The following is a 12,574-nucleotide window of genomic DNA, read 5'->3' on the forward strand; positions in this document are numbered from 1 at the left end:
TGAAAGCCACCGTGCTACTTTGGAATCTCAGGATTCACTGTTTGAAAATCACAAGTGCAGCGGTTTCATCTAAAGTGGAAGCTAATCTTACATAAGCTCCCTCCGCTCCAAGTTTCTTTTCCTAATCTGTTTCAGTTCTAGGCAGGGCCGGTGCTAAGGTTTTTTGCACCCTAGGCGAGATCACCTTCTGTCGCCCCCCCCCCCAACTTAATAATAAATAAATAAATAAATAAAAATAGAAAATAGAAAAAATAAAAATAGAAAATAGAAAAAAATAAAAAGTAGAAAAAATAAAAATAGAAAATAGAAAAAAATAAAAAGTAGAAAAAATAAAAATAGAAAAAAGTAGAAAAAATAAAATAAAAAACAACTGAGAGGCGTGGCGAGGTGGCCCCAGGCTTGCGCTCCCTGAGCGCCTCCAGAGCTTCGCATGGGGAGCGCAAGCCTGGGGCCGACTCCACTGCGCCTGTCAGCTGTTGAGCGGCTTCAGGCCGCTCTCCGGAAGCACACACGCACCTCAGGATAGCAGCCTGAAGCCGCTCAACAGGTGACAGGCCAATGGAGGCGGCGGGCAGGCTGGCCAGTGCCCCCTCCATTTTGGCGCCCTAGGCAGCTGCCTAGTTCACCTTAATGGACGCGACGGCCCTGGTTCTAGGTGCCTTAATATTATGAGGAATTGGATCCTCCCAGCCCCCAGGGCAGATATTAAAATAAAACCTAGCATTTGTATATCACTTCGCAGTCGGGTCCAAGCACTTCCCATGCATTGTCTCAGCAGTCCTTACAATGTCCCTGGAAGGTAGGCCAACGTGTTATCCCCATATTGCAGATGGAGAGCTGAGACTGAAGGAAGAATTGGTTGCCTAAGGCCACCTAGTGAGTTCATGACTGAGGTGAGATTTGAACAAGGCCCTTCTACGCTTACTGTCTCTTTAGCCTCTACACTGCACACCACGTTTCCTTTCTTTCTCTCTCTTTCTCTCTCTCTTTCTCTCCTTCCCCAGAGCACATGCGAGCCCTTGCCAAATCACTCTGATCCCATCAGCCACACTGTGACAGTCCCTCTGCAGACGACCCTGGGCACGCTGGATGAGATTGCTTGCTGACCGCAGCCCCACGGCACCATGGATATCCAGATGGCAGAAACTCTTATTCCCCCCCTGCCCCCCACTCCCGGAAGCCAGGGAATCTTGCTCAGGCTCGCCGCACAGGGTGGGTTGGGGTGTGGACGACCACGGAGGAATTTGCTATGCATCCAACTCTTCTCTTTCTCTTCTTGCCAAAATCCAGCGAGAGGCGCTTTGGACTCAGTCGCGTCCCTCTGTCCACGTAGGGAGGGGGGGAGGAGGAGGGTGTGTGAAGGGGCAGGGCAGGGTCGTCTTTGCCAACGGACGCCGCGTTTTGGTTTTTTTGTGGTTTTATTTTTTGAACTGTACAAATCCGACAACCAAGGAACCGTCATTTCATAAACTGCCAATGACTGTACAAAAGAAGCCTGCATGCCAGTCTTTTTGATGGCAATATCTCCCCCACTTTCTTCTTTCTTTACAAGCCGTGTCTTAATAGCTGTTACTTTTTTTCCCACAACAAAAGAGGAGGCCACGGCACAGACGTCCCCTCCCCCTCCCCTTCTGTTCCATCGCCCTGCCCCCGCCCAAGAGTTCACAATTACATGACACCACAGGCTGAGTTAGGAACAATCAAAGGCCTGGCCGACTTTCGGAAAGCCACTGTTCCTTTTGTCTTCGTCTCAATCTGTGAAAGGGTCTTGGAGCCCTGCTTGAGATCCTTTTATTTGGACCCGGCCACCGGCCACCAAGGTGAGCAGGCTCAGCTACAAAATGGCTCCCCTCATCTTATTGCTGCAGACCGCCCCCCCCACCCCCCTACACACAGGCACCCACAAACACACCAGCCCCATTGGCACTTGTAAGCCACAGCTACCGTCTTGTTCAGAATGGTGTGTAATACAACATGTGTGTCTCAGGATTGAGGGTGGGTGTGGGGGAGGCTGTGTTCAATCAACATTCTGACCTACCCTGCTTCCTCATTCTATTAAAGGTGGTCTTGTGGAAGGGGCCTGTTTGTGCTGCATTCGTTTATTTGCACCATCGTGGATGTTTGACCGGAGCTTGGAACCTTCAGGAAGGGGGAGAGGTGCTCTTTGCAGACATTCTTTGTTTTTCTTAATACCAAAAAGAGAAGCATGGTCCTCTGTTCAGACTATTAGTCAGCATGCTCTTAACATTTTAATTGGGTTTAATCCATTGCTGACCAAGTGAGCAGCCCTACACTCGGACGCAGTGGCCTGCTTTGTTCCTGTTTCATAGAACTGTAGAGTTGGAAGGGACCACGAGGGTCATCTAGTTGAAGCCCCTGCAATGCAGGAATCTTTTGCCCGATGTTGGGCATGAACCTGAGATTAAATGTCTCATGCTCTACCTGCAAACTGAGCTACCTGCGGTCGTAGCCACGTTGCTTAGTTTCATTTAGCTATGCTCTAGTTTGTTGGAATGTCCAGACCCAGTCCAGCAAACTCACCATGGTTTGTTTTCTGGCAACAAAATGCCATGGTTTGTTGTTGGCTTGCAAACCATGGCTTGTTTTAACAGTAGCTTGACTTTTTGTCCTGACCCATTAACGCTGCATAACTGTGGTTTGTTTAGCCACTGCATTGCAGATACTTGCCAAAATACAGGGGCACTAGGCAATAGCATCTGGAAAATGAACCCCAGTTCATATCAAGAAGCTGTGGCTTGTTTGCTTGTCTCTGGAATCATGTGGTTGATTTAAATCACACGATTTCTTTCATGGCTGAAACAAACCATGGTTTAGTGTTATGTGCAAACACAACCAGTGAAACCACCACACCAACCATTGTTTAGGAATGACATCATGTGGCTGTGTGATATCTTATTGTGTTGATAAGTGTCATTTTCCTTATTGAAGTTTGATGGCATCCAGTGTCACAGCATCGCTTCTCATGTGTGATGTTTTGATTAACTCTGTGGTCCCATGAGCTCTTCTGAAGTTTTTGGTGAGCATTCCAATCTGGTGTCTTTGAACAAAAAACAGAACATGATAGGATTTGCTGTGGAAAGACAGCACCCAATTTCAACCCAAACAATAGTTCAAAACACACACACACAAACACAAACACACAAACATTAAAGCTCCTTTTCTGGCTTCCATTAGAAGTTTGAAATTCAGTAAGAAAGCAACACAGTAATGCAGGAAACCCATTTTTCCTTTTCCTTTTAGGTCAGTTGTTTAGAAGGGAATGTCTGGACAAAATGAAAACTGCTTGCCTCTCATGTTGCTTAAGCTAGAAAGTCTACAGATAATGTGCCATTGTGGGACAAGGTGTGCTGGCACATCATAAATACTCATTGAAAGATGCACAATGTATCAGGGAGCAGTTCCAGGAATAAGAGGCTATTTGATCTATTTCCAAAGAGACCTCTGGCCTGAACAGCTTTTAAGGATTTGGGGGAAAGGATTGCAGCAGGAAGCAGCTAAGGTGGGTAGATTGTCTACATTTTGTCTATTAAGGTAGTTTTAATTTCCTAGTAAAGATGACACGTATTCCTCATTTTGTCTATTAAGGTAGTTAATTTCCTAGTAAAGATGACACATATTCCTCATAGAGTGCCCAGAAGAATAGGGGAAAAGTGGAAGAGAAGGGGTTTGTGAAGTACGGTAGTTATATATGAATTTGGTTTGTGCATTGTGTCTAACCAGCTGTGGAAAGAGCAAGCTGCTCTAATGCAGGTAATTTAAGAATTGCAAAAGAGCTAGTAAGAAAATGAACAGTGCAATTTCATCCCTGTCTACTCAAAAGCCCCACTGAGTTCAATGAAGCATTTCTGTATCTAGTAGGTCTTTTTTCAAGCTACAATTAGCTTCCAGGTCTTAAGCCCTAAACCTCAGCAAAACATGCCCAAGAACTACACACAACATGCCTTAAAGAGTGTCCTGCAGCTTCAGCAAAGCTGAAACACCCTTTCACCAAGAATGCCTCCCTCCACCTCCATTTATTTATTTGAAAACTATGTAAATACTACTTTATGTTTTAAAGCTGTGTGCGGCACGAAACTATGAAGCACAATCAAAATAATAGATCCGTATAAAGACACAAAGCAAAGCAGGAATACATATGCAATCCCAGTTGAAGGACTGTGTTGTGTGCAAGTAAGGTCCGTGGTCAGCACATGCCTGTATGAACAAAACATGTTTCCAGCACGTGGCAAAAACGTAGTATGGCTTTCTCATGCCTCATCTCCCTGGGGGAGGCTGTTCCAAAGGGTAGGTGTGTCATTTCTGTAAAAGGCCTCTTACAAGTGGATTCAGAGTGAGTGGAACATTGACGCTGTGGTGCCACCAAGAGGACTTCATCTGCTTATCTCCATTGAAGGTATGTAGGATTTTGCCAAAGAGTGTTTGATGAATTGCCATTTCTTGCACCTTTTAAAAAGCAAACCCAGATGCAACATAGCAATATATAATGAAGAACCTCTGCACATATAAGTGCTTTGCCCTCGTGGCTGTGCAACTGCACTTGGAATTATTATTATTATTAAATTTATATACTGCCCTATACCTACAGGTCTTGAGGCAGTTCACAGAATAAAAGCATCAGGACTTGCTTCCTTTGGCGGATGTGTTCCCCATATACCTGTGTCCTGGTGCCTGCCTTATTTTATATTGTATTTATTGCATTTTACTGTTGACATTCATATTTATATATCCAGATTTTTATTATTATCATTTCACCCTGTCTAAAACAATGAATATACAACAAAAAGAAACCCTAAAATTATTTAATTGCACCTAACATGCATATGATCTTGTTCATTTGAGTTCCAATATTTAAAATTGTGCTCCTTTCATCATTGAATATGTCATCAGCCTTCCCTCCCTGACTTAGACAAAGCGAGTTAAGTTGATCATACATGCTATATCCCAGATACTCATTAGCCACTGTATCTCCCCCCCCCCCTATTTGTAACTAACAGGCATTCTATCAGCAGTCACCTTTAATCCTATTCCAAAATTGCATGGGAGCTGCTGATCTCACTTGACAAAAAAAGTATAACTTGGGGGCGTAAGGAAACGGTACCTCCCCAAACCGAGTTCCCCATGGAGAAGTCAGTTGTGCAGCTGATCCCCGCAGAAAGCATCTTCGCCAGTTCTATGCTCAGCATTTTACTGCTTTACAGAGCCTCTTGGACTGCAGTTCCCATGTGCCCGACAATCCGCTGGCAGGTGGTGCTGTATAAAGGACTTTTGACAGCTGGGTTGCCCAGCTCACCTGTCAAAAGAGGGGGCAGATCTGCCTGGCCAAAAAGGTTCCTCACCCCTGATCAAAGGGAAGGTGATAATTAAGTCATTTTCTCTATATTAGGAATTAATTAGGGATTTATTAGATGCAGAACTTTTGGAGATTAATTACTTTATCTTTTGGCACGCCCAATAAATTTAGTTTGCATCTGCTCTAATTGCATTGCAGTTCCGAATACTGTATGTGTCATAGATTTTGAGATAGGTTCAACTTAGTCTTCAAGGGGTGATGTGCCATCTAAATCAAGGGTGGCTAACTTGTTATTGCATTCCAACTCCCATCGTCCCTGATTGTTGGCCATTGCTGGCTAGAGCTGATGAGATTTGAAGTTCAATATCGGGAGGATCATAAGTCCCTCACCCCTGTTACACCTACTTGTGGTTGTGAATTACAAGAAGTTTACGGAGACCCTCTCAGACCACGGCTGAGCCTTATGCTAGCAGGGGTCAGCAACCTTTTTCAGCCGTGGGCCAGTCCACCGTCCCTCAGACCATGTGGTGGGCTGGACTATATTTGGGGGGGGGGGAATGAACGAATTCCTATGCCCCACAAATAACCCAGAAATGCATTTTAAATAAAAGCACACATTCTACTCATGTAAAATCACCAGGCAGGGCCCACAAATAACCCAGAGATGCATAGTAAATAAAAAGACACATTCTACTCATGTAAAAATACGCTGATTCCCGGACTGTGCATGGGCCGGATTGAGGCGGCGATTGGGCCGCATCCGGCCCACAGACCTTAGTTGCCTACCCCTGTGCTAGGACAATACTATACTTGGCCAAGACAACATACTTGCATCACTGGTATTCAAGTCCTAATTAACAGATTTGCAACCATCAGATTTCATGCACTTTCAGAGCGAGCTGCAAGCACTTCCAGTTTACTGAGCATTCAGCCTGATTTGCCTGAAGAGAGATTAGACAGTGTGGGCTATTTAATGAGCATTCATTTGGATTTGTTTGTGGGGAGGTTAGAAGACATTGTGTCAAAGCAAGTGTTATTCCCCACACTCCCAGTGTATTTTGCAATCACTTTGTTTGCAAAATAAAATAAAATAAAATATTTGGGGGAAAGCGGGTTTGTTGCGCAAGACCTCTCAATCTGCTGTTATTGCAGAAGCTGAATTTGCAAGTAGGTGAATGAACCCCATCTGAAAGTAGCAGTAGTCTAGGGATGTGCATGATTTCCTCCAAAGAATCCTGGGAACAGACCTACAATTCCTAGTGCGCTTCACAAACTACAGTTCCCAGGATTCTTTGGCAGAAGTAATATGCTTTAAATTGATGGTGTGTACGCAGCCTGGAAATGCCCTGAGTCTTCTCTAAGACTTGCTTCCCAGAAAGCCAGAAGCAGAGGGATGTTTGGCGACACTCAGTCAGGCAATGCACAGCTCTGAAAACGTGCATTAGCTGAAGACCCCAAGTTAACACACTTCGAAGTGCTTGTGTGGTTTCAGGCTCAAATAGGCCTTCTGGGCTGGCAATGGATGGTGAGCATGATTCGCGTGGTATTTTAAGAGTAACATCAAAACCACAGATCCCTGCCCTGAGGAGCTTACAGTCTGAAATCCAATGGGGCAGGGGATAGAAGAACAGGGGGAAGGTGAAGGAGGTGGTTATGTTCATAATTTCAGTAGGTGACAGAGACTACAGGATTGTGCCAAATGCTGCAGGGCAGGACAGGAATCTGGGTTTTGAGGAGGGGTCTGAAGAAAGACGGAGCATCATGAAGGTGGTCAGGGAAACAGTATGATCTACAGCAGGGGTAGGCAACCTAAGGCCTGGGGGCCAGATGCGGCCCAATCGCCACCTCAATCCAACCCACAGAGGGTCCAGGAATCAGCGTGTTTTTACATTAGTAGAGTGTGTCATTTTATTTAAAATGCATCTCTGGGTTATTTGTGGGGCATAGGAATTCGTTTGTTTTTATTCTTTTTTTCAAAATAAGAGTCCGGACAACCACATGGTCTGAGGGATGCTGGACCGGCCCACGGCTGAAAAAGGTTGCTGACCCCTGATCTACAGCAATGGGGAAGGAGCCATTCAGGCAGCACACACACATACCCAAACACCCAGGTAGGGACGGGAAAAATCTGATTTAGTTCACATTTAAAGGTGAATATAATACTATTATGGCCTTTAAAACTGGGGTAGGGGGTATTGTTTATGCTTGTTACTAGGTTATGTATTTTTGTGCTTTTATTTATTTTTATTTTTTAAAAAAAAATTAAATACTTTATTCAAATAATTTTAAAAATTACAAAAATCAAGAATACAATAAAAGGTCAAAGAAACATAAAAAAGAAAAACACATTTCATGTATAAACACAAAAATACATATGCACAACAGGTAAAAAGAAGAGAGGGGGGAAAGGGGGGGGATACTTCCTTTTATTTACAACACACTTCCTTATGTATAATCTTTCTCCATTGCTGTGTCTCCTACTTTGCCTATTTGTAGATCTTTCCATTATTTAATACATAATACTACGGTAATTTCCCCTCTTATATTTTTATTCTAAACACATCACTAGATTATTTCCTAAACTTTCTTTCTCCAAATATTCTTGCACATATTTCCATTCTTCCATATTTTTTTGCCTGGGTACATTTCTTATTATAGCCGTTAATTTTGTGCTTTTATATTGTAAACTGCCCCGCGATCCCTGGATGAAGGGCAGCCTAGAAATTTAATGAATAATAAGAGTAATAATTTTGCACATTCCAAAACAATACATGAACCGAAACACAGCCACCCTTTGAAATCCTCGCTTCTCCCACAATTTGCAATGTGCTTCTCCTGCCAGGTAATGTGTGCGAATCTGCATATGCTTGGATAAGGTGTGTGTAAAAAAGTATACATTTCCGAAATAACGTACAAAAACATTAGGGCAAAATGGTTTTGCAGAAATGTGTGGAACTCGGAAGAATTGCCTGTAAACATATGCAACCTTAGGAGAAATTCACACTGATGCGCTGATGAATTTTCACGAGGGTTTTAACAACAAATATTTTGCAAACTGGTGTGGAACTGCGAAGAGCTGAACTTCAGAATGGAAACGGTCACCCTCCTCTGCACATGTACCAGCTTGTCAACATCTTTCTGAGGGAGTATACCAGGGAAGAAGGGCTAGGAAAGAAGATGAGAAGTTCAGTCATGGATGTATTGATGAGTTAGTGCACAGCAAGCTGTTATTTCGAACCTCCCTGTCTCCTGGCATCAGCAACTTTTCATGGGATACAGCTTGTCCTGTCGTATTTTCTAGTCCAAAACATGTTCGAGACCAAAACAACAAGCACCACCACCCAATGATAGGACAAGCCCTGCCCTCTCCCTGCTGATGGACTTATGGTACAATCTAGAGGTTTGTGGACTGCCTCCCTAGGTTCATGTCAATCTGTCTGCAGCCCTGCTCACCCAAATTATGATGCCTGAGCCAGTCAGTCACCCTCACTTTCTTGGGCAGAGCCACACCACACATTTAAAGCATTCCCCACCAATAAAAAACCCTGGGTACTGTAATTTTCTGTTCACAGACCCAGGTGGCGCTGTGGTTAAACCACTGAGCCTAGGGCTTGCTGATCAGAAGGTCGGCGGTTCGAATCCCTGTGACGGGGTGAGCTCCCGTTGCTTGGTCCCAGCTCCTGCCAAGCTAGCAGTTCGAAAGCACGTCAAAATGCAAGTAGATAAATAGGAACCGCTATAGCGGGAAGGTAAACGGCGTTTCCTTGTGTTGCTCTGGTTTGCCAGAAGCGGCTTTGTCATGCTGGCCACATGACCTGGAAGCTATACGCCGGCTCCCTCGGCCAATAATGCGAGATGAGCGCGCAACCCCAGAGTCGGTCACGACTGGACCTAATGGTCAGGGGTCCCTTTACCTTTACCTTTACTGTAATTTTCCGTTCACAGAGCTACAGTTCTCAACAATTATCAAACTAGAGTTCCCCTGATTCTTTGGTGGAAGTCTCGTGCTTTAAATGTGCATGGGATGCGCTTTGGATGTATGGTGTGAATCTGCCTATTTCATGGTGTTTCTGCGCCCAGTGTATTTCTAATGGCCATGCATGATCTACGGTGAGGCTCCCACTTGCCTCCCCACCCCCTCCGCCAGCCTCTTGCTGCATCTTTCAAGAGCCTTTAGGCTTCACGGAAGCTGTGAGGTCCAGCTAACCAGCTCGCTCCTTTGTGACACTGATGTATGGGACATCATAAAGCAAACGAAGTACCATTGGGGCTGGATTAATCTCCTGCCCCTTTTCAACAACAGGACTCATCTCTCTGCCAAATCATTCAACGTTACAAGGACATTTTTCTCTGTCTCAGGGAGACATTTCATTTACAGAGAAGACAAAGTAACTCTCTAGGTAAGTTACAAGCCAGCCGTAGGAGGGTTGTGATGTGAGGGTTCTTGGTCTGGTTCCAGAGCCTAGGGTGAGTGGATTAATTAACTCTTTGTAAAGCTTTCCTGTTGAGGCAGGCCTTTCGGGAAGTGGTAGCCAGAACAAGTGACTCCGTTCACCTCTCCTTGGCAGCAAATGAATTAATGCCCTAATGCCTTATAACCTGTGGCCATCCCGATGGTGATGGACTCCAGCTCCCATCATCCCTGACCATTGAGCCACACTGCCTGAAACTGAGGGAAGTTGGAGTCCAGCTACATCTGGAGCACCACAGGTTCCTCACTTCTGCCCTAGGTTCTCCAACTTTGGGGGGGGGAGGTGTCTATCAAGTGATTGACTGCAGTGGCAACTGGGGAGCCTCCTTACTTCCTAATATTTATTTATTTATTTATTCATTCCATTTATATCCCACCTTTTCTCCAGTGAGCTCAAGGTGGGATACGTGGTTCTCCCCTCGTCATTTACTCTTCGCGACAACCCTGTGAAGCAGCTTAGGCTGAGAGGATGTGACTGGGCCAAAGTCACCCAGTGAGCTTCATGGGCATGTCAGGATTTGAACCCTGGCCCTCCCCTCACCTTTGTCTGACACTCTATAACCACCATACTGGCTCTCGGATGCTGGGAGCTGGCAGGTAGGCTCTTGAGGCGGAGATGCTCGATTCCTGTCCTTTAGATCAGTATGGAGAGCCACGGTGGGGCACTTTTTTCAACCTGAGGGCCACATTCCCTTCAGGGAGGCAGGCACATGCCAGCAGTATGTGGGGTCAGAGGCTAAAATGGGCAGGTTCCTTTTGTACCTTGGGCTTCTCCAGGTAGGGCCCAGAGAGACCCCCAAGAGCTGCTGCTAGCCTGTGTATGTAGACCCCTGGTCATCAGCTGATGGTCTAATCAAAGGTGGGTCACAAAAGGAGCACTACCACTCTGAAAGTATATGGTGGAGGATGAAGAAATTGGTCCCCAAATGCTGTTTGGGTTAAAAGTGAGCCCTGGGTCTGAAAAGGTCTAATATACATGTAGACCAGGCACCCCCAAATTGCGGCCCTCCAGATGTTTTGGCCTACAACTCCCATGATCCCTAGCTAACAGGACCAGTCGTCAGGTATGATGGGAATTGTAGTCCAAAACACCTGGAGGGCCGAAGTTTGGGGATGCCTGATGTAGACAATAATGAGCTAGGTAGAGGCACCTTGGTTTGAGGCACCTTCCTGTGTTCCTACGATGCTCTTGGTATGTTTGAAAGGCCAAACAGGCCCCTTCCAACTCTACAGTTCTATAAATCTATAAATCCCAACCTGGAATTCAAAAAGAAAGAGACATAGCCCTACAAATCTAAAGCTTACAGCTCCCCCTGGTGGTCCAGAACCATTTGTACAGGCAGCTTTAGCTTTTTTCATAGAATTACAGAGTTGGTAGGTACCCCGAGGGTCATCTAATCCAACCCCCTGCAATGTAGGAATCTTTTACCCAACGTGGGGCTCAAACCCACAACCCTGAGATTATGAGTAACGTCCTCTACCGATTGAGCTATCCACAGTTTTGGATTATGATGATCTGCTTCTTCTCCCCATATTATTATTTTTACACTTGTCAGCAGCTATCACAATGCTTTTGCCTAGGTTCCTGTTGTGGAGTGAGCCTCTTAGCTTGGAAAGGTGGGATCTCTGCGTGATCTGGAAGTGAGCAGAGTGAGATGGAAGGTAGTGATGTGTGGGCTCCTTGCTCATACTGGGAACTCTGGAAGCAGAAGGAAGAGCTTCTTAGTCCATCTTCAAATCAAAGGCTTAGAAAGCATCTAGGTAGGTCACTTCGCCAGGTAAGCAGATGGAGCAACAGCGCCAAGGGGAAGAAGCAGGTGTAGCTGCAATGGTACCTTTTAGACTGATTCCTATCATCCGTGACCATTGAGGTTGGTGGGAGGTGGAGTCCAGCAATATCTGGAGGACACCATTTTAGCCCCTTCTGCCGTAGGATGTAGTAAACAGAGCCTCTAGCTCATGGTCCAGATTTGGCCCTGCGCAAGTCTCACCTGGGTCTGCAAGACGGTTTTTCCCCAGACCATGCCCACCTGCCCCACCCCTGACATGCAACATTGGGGGGCGGTCCACCCCGGGTGTCACCATTGAGGGGGGTGACAAAATGTCGGGCCTCCAAGGAGTCTGCTTGCCTCCTCCCACTCAGCCGGCCTACAGCTGAGGGGGAGGTGGCAGGTGGACTGCTTGGGGCAGGGCGGAGCCTGTGGGCGCACTGCAGGCCCTGCGGTGAACACTGCCTGGCAATTTGTCACTCCCCTCAGTGGTGACACCCGGGGTGGACCGCCCCCACCCACCCCCTTCCTCCTCTCTCGATTAGGAGACCCCTTGCAGAGTTCCAATTCCCAAGACCCTTAACAAACCACAGTTCCCAGAATTCATTGGGGGAAGCCGTGGGCTAGAGGTGCTTTAACATTATGAGGGGGCTATGCCCCTAGGTTCACATGGGAGAAGGTACCTGAATTGTACAGGGTGGTTATCTTTGTGGGTTCTGTGTTGGAGCCAGATGGGGATGGCCCTAGGTTGTGAGTTTCACCTATGTCTAGTCTGCTACTGCAACACTCAGTAGCCTTATCTCCTTCCATATCTGGCTAAGCTGATTTGTTTTCAGTTGCTTGGCAATCCTCTGTTATGAAATGCCCAAGGCTGCCTGACACTGCAGATTCCTCTCCGACACCCTCTTCATTGCTCCTATGAAAATCACAGATAATTAGAGGAAAGCCTTGTGTGATGTGAGGTTGAGAAACGAGGACATCGTGTTCTGGGTTGACCTCATCATGGCCTAAATGTCACAAACC

The 12,574-nt window shown here is 45.9% G+C and overlaps 1 protein-coding gene across 3 annotated transcripts in view; it reads left to right on the forward strand.

Moving 5' to 3' along the window:
• LOC118095329 (acid-sensing ion channel 2) overlaps window positions 1-7,252 on the forward strand; it is a 152,206-nt gene extending 144,954 nt beyond the window's left edge. The window contains exons 10-11 of one of the 3 annotated variants that reach the window (XR_009558458.1): window positions 830-893; window positions 1,005-7,252. Coding sequence is in view for 2 of the 3 variants with exons in the window: in XM_060281465.1 (XP_060137448.1) it covers window positions 1,005-1,106 (102 nt within the window). In the remaining variant the exon portion in view is untranslated. Of the gene's footprint in view, window positions 1-829 lie in introns of all 3 variants that reach the window. The other 2 variants (XM_060281465.1, XM_060281466.1) reach the window with 2 other exon arrangements.
• The last annotated feature ends 5,322 nt before the right edge of the window (window positions 7,253-12,574 follow it).

This window comes from Zootoca vivipara, chromosome 13, assembly GCF_963506605.1.
Source record: "Zootoca vivipara chromosome 13, rZooViv1.1, whole genome shotgun sequence".
Classification (NCBI taxonomy): domain Eukaryota; kingdom Metazoa; phylum Chordata; class Lepidosauria; order Squamata; family Lacertidae; genus Zootoca; species Zootoca vivipara.